This window comes from Chinchilla lanigera, unplaced genomic scaffold (genome assembly GCF_000276665.1).
Source record: "Chinchilla lanigera isolate Chin_1 unplaced genomic scaffold, ChiLan1.0 scaffold00006, whole genome shotgun sequence".
Classification (NCBI taxonomy): domain Eukaryota; kingdom Metazoa; phylum Chordata; class Mammalia; order Rodentia; family Chinchillidae; genus Chinchilla; species Chinchilla lanigera.
The window spans coordinates 40,771,258-40,774,565 of record NW_004955407.1 but is presented as its reverse complement, the minus strand read 5'-3'; the positions used below and the strand labels follow the sequence as shown (position 1 = coordinate 40,774,565).

The 3,308-nt window shown below is 56.7% G+C and overlaps 1 protein-coding gene across 2 annotated transcripts; it reads left to right on the top strand.

The window, feature by feature from the left end:
* Positions 1 to 242: 242 nt before the first annotated feature.
* On the top strand, positions 243 to 1,981 carry LOC102022048. Of its 2 annotated transcripts, XR_259635.2 has the most exons (3): positions 243 to 315; positions 543 to 595; positions 1,193 to 1,981. XR_259635.2 is itself a non-coding variant. In XM_013506362.1 (2 exons), exons 1-2 carry the CDS (start codon positions 655 to 657, stop codon positions 1,433 to 1,435), a joined length of 615 nt encoding a protein of 204 aa, XP_013361816.1. In that variant the 5' UTR covers positions 614 to 654; the 3' UTR covers positions 1,436 to 1,981. The 2 variants fall into 2 exon arrangements, 1 of the variants encoding a protein (XP_013361816.1); XM_013506362.1 differs by lacking the exons at positions 243 to 315; positions 543 to 595 and adding an exon at positions 614 to 1,026.
* Positions 1,982 to 3,308: the final 1,327 nt, after the last annotated feature.

Below are 3,308 nucleotides of genomic sequence, written 5' to 3'. Positions count from 1 at the left end.
ATGCCCTGCTTTTCACGGAGTGTGGGAGGCTCAGCTCGTGGACTCCCAGCGCTCCCTTGCCCTGTGGTCCTGGAGTCCGCAGCTGAAGCGACTCTCCGAGTCTCGTCTGCCGCCCTGCTGCGGGGGTCGGAGGGCAGCTGCAGGGAGCTTTCTGTGACCTTGCGCCGGTTTGAGCAGGCCCCGTCTCAGAAGGTCTGCACCTCCCGCGTGTGGCAAACATTCACTTTCTGCATGCCCCTGGCTGGTGTGGGCAGGGTTACATAATTCACAAAGTTTCTCTATCCGAACATGGACACAGATATCAGAGCTTGTTGAGTAAGTGAAGACTCGGGTTGATTTTTCTTTCCTGGCTACAATATTTGAAAGAAAAAGAGAAGATGTGTGCTGGCTTGTCGCCTGTGTGCGTTTCTTTCACGGGGCCCATGAATCCCTCATTGTTCGCCCCACAAGCCGGGGCTTTTATCTCCCTCTGCTGTGTCTGCGCGTAACACTGTACCAGGTAATGAAAGGGTTTTTCTTGTGTTTCTGTTCTTTGTTTCCAGGGAACAACGGAGAAAGGGCATTTCCGGACCAGCAAACGCGTCCCCAGAAGCAGGTGGGGAGGAATGTGGACCCTGCGGACAGAGCGGAAGCCACGCCCCACATTCCCTCCTGATGGCCTTGCCCCTCCTCCCAGAGTCCAGAGGGGCACTCTTCACTCACAGGTGTCCCCAGGGACAACTCCATGCCCCACATGGCCCTCGCCTGGAGCAGCGCCTGTCCCCGGCACTGTTTCCAGCAGCCCAGCCCAAGTGGAACCAGCGGGAACTGGACACCCCTGTGGGGGCGTGCCTGGCAGGGTCCACGGGAACCAGGGCCTCGGGCTTGTGCGATGTTCACCACGCACCCTGCCGGGCTGCCCCTGGCCTCTTTGGCTGCCTTGAATTCCTGGCTCAGAGCCACCTGGAGAAGGCACAGGCTTTTTATACTTCCTGTTATATTAACAACCCACGGACCTTTTGGTCCTCCCCACTCGGCGTGAGCAGAGTAAGAGGGTTTTCGGGAGTTAAAACCCCCGGGGAGCCCCAGCAACCTGTCAGGCCCCATGGGGGGGGGGCGTGTCCCGAAGTCATCACCTCCGGAGTCTGTGGGGGCTGTTGTCGGGCCTGCAACCCTCTCTGGTGTCACCTGCCTTGCTCTCCTCCCCTGGCAGGGTGCGCTGGCCCCCGAGAGCCTGGGTGGGTGCCAGGCTGTAAGAGAACACGGCGATTGCATTCACCCAGTGGAGCTGGATCGGCTGGAAACAGTGCCGGGGACAATGACGTGCTGGGCCGCCGCTGTCCCGAGATCAGAAGTGAGGCGGTGCGCACCTGTCTCAGGAGTGCGGCTGGCCGTGCACCCTGAGGTAGAACAGGTGTCTCTGCAGTGCGCTCTGCGTCCTGACTGTGCCAGCTAGCTGCCCCGGGGCTCCCGTCCCTCCCGCCAGAGACTGTGAGCTCAGTCCTCTACAGACAGGCAAGGGTGTCCATCTGGTCGGGACAGCAAGGGTCCTGTTGAGACCTCTCCCACACCGAGCACGGACATTTCTGTGTGCTGTCCTTGTCCTCTCCTGCCTGTCCCCTTCTGTTCCCTGCCACTGTCCCCCCACCCTCTCCTCTTCCTCCCCCCGCCATGATGCCCTCCGCCCGTGGTGCCGTCTGCCTCCCTCTGCGGACCCCGGCGGCCAGCTGCTGCTTTCTGGTCTTTGCCAGTAATAACATCAGCCAAGCTAACGCACGAGCTGCTTCCCAGAGTCCGCAGACAGCCCCTGGCTTCACGCTGCCCTCTATCCCTCGCGTCAGCCCCCTGCAAATGACAGCGGCAGGAGCTGGATTACCTTTATAAGGTGCATTTATTGGGCTTTAATAAACACTGTGCCTTCTCAAGCATCACATATTTTTAAAATTATTTTTTGGCTGATCGATATACAGTAAAGCTTTTAAAGGGCTTATGCCGTCTCTGCTGCATCTTTACTATCACAGAGCCGGGGAGTAGAATGTGAGAATAATAACACCACTTACTCTAATTATCTCCTTAACCACCGGGCAAGAATAAATTTCCTGTATTTTTACAGTGACTTATGCCTTAAAAAAAAAACAACATTCCATTCCCAGTATAATTGGATCGTCTCCACAAACACTCAAGGTCAGGAGGAGTGGGATTTATTATCTCAGTGTACAGATTGGGGAAACTGAGGCTGGCATAGGCTAAATAATGTTTGGAGTCATAGATAACAAGTTGGTGGTGGAGGCCTGCTGATTGATTTTAGAGTTCCTGATTTTTTTTTTCTGCAGTAGGGTTCAATTTATTTCCTAAGACGATAGTTTCTGAATAGAGATGGAAAAAACAAAGACTCACATGTCTCTCCTGCCAGTGCAGCCACTTCCCGCTGTTTGTCACACACCCTGGAGTTCGAGGTCCCGCCCCAGCACCCGGTTTTGGCTGATCTGTCCCACACCCCTCTCCATTCGCTCCAGGGAAGTCGATACAGTGGCACACAGGCTCCATGGCTCTATGACCCAGGCGTGGCCCTGCGGGCGGCAGGACAGGGACTCTCCAAGCCTGGGAAGAGGACCACTTCCCTGCAGGATGAAGGGCAGCACTCCTGTCACCCCACGATTCAGCCTGCTGTGGACAGAAGGCGGTGTCAGGGTCTGCCCGCATGAGGCAGTGGGGAGGAGCTGTCTGAGTGAGATGAGCTGTTGGACTGGACCATGGCGAGGACACCTTGTCCACGTAGAGACCACGGAGTCTGTCTGCATGTGTGCCCAGAGGAGGGTGGAAGCCCTCTGTGCGGCCTTGTCCTCAGGAGGCTTAGAGAACCAGCATGGAGCCCCAGTGAGCCCAGGCTGCAGGGAGAGCCCTGGAGCAGCATTTGTGTCATCTCCGCCGTCTATGGCTGGTGACACTTGCAGACACTCCCTCTTCTTCCATCCACAAGTGGACCATCTGGCCTTCTCCTCTGTGGGTGGAGGGTGGAGCTGCGTAGCCTCGCTGGGCCTCAGTTTCCTTTCCTGTGGATCTGGGCAGCAGGAGGGAAGGTATAATAATCTGGAGCGCTGAGGTGCTGGCAGCACGGGCCCATGCCCGAAGCCCCATCTTCCCACCACATTCACGCAAGGCCAGAGGAATCAAAGCTGCTTGCGCTTGACTCAAATCATTTAAAGATTGTCCAGGCCGACATGGCCAGTCCCAGGGACATGGGGAGTTGACCTGGGCCCTTGTGTTTTTAATCAGATGTGTTTTTAATCAGTGGACAGGGGCAGCCTGGCCACTGTCCACTCCCCATG

Bases quoted from the DNA above. Each gene is read 5' to 3' on its own strand.
- LOC102022048 (XM_013506362.1), top strand. From the start codon at position 655: ATGGCCTTGCCCCTCCTCCCAGAGTCCAGAGGGGCACTCTTCACTCAC. The intron at 1,027-1,192 runs GTAAGAGGGTTT...CTCCCCTGGCAG, and splicing joins CCCCACTCGGCGTGAGCAGA to GGTGCGCTGGCCCCCGAGAG.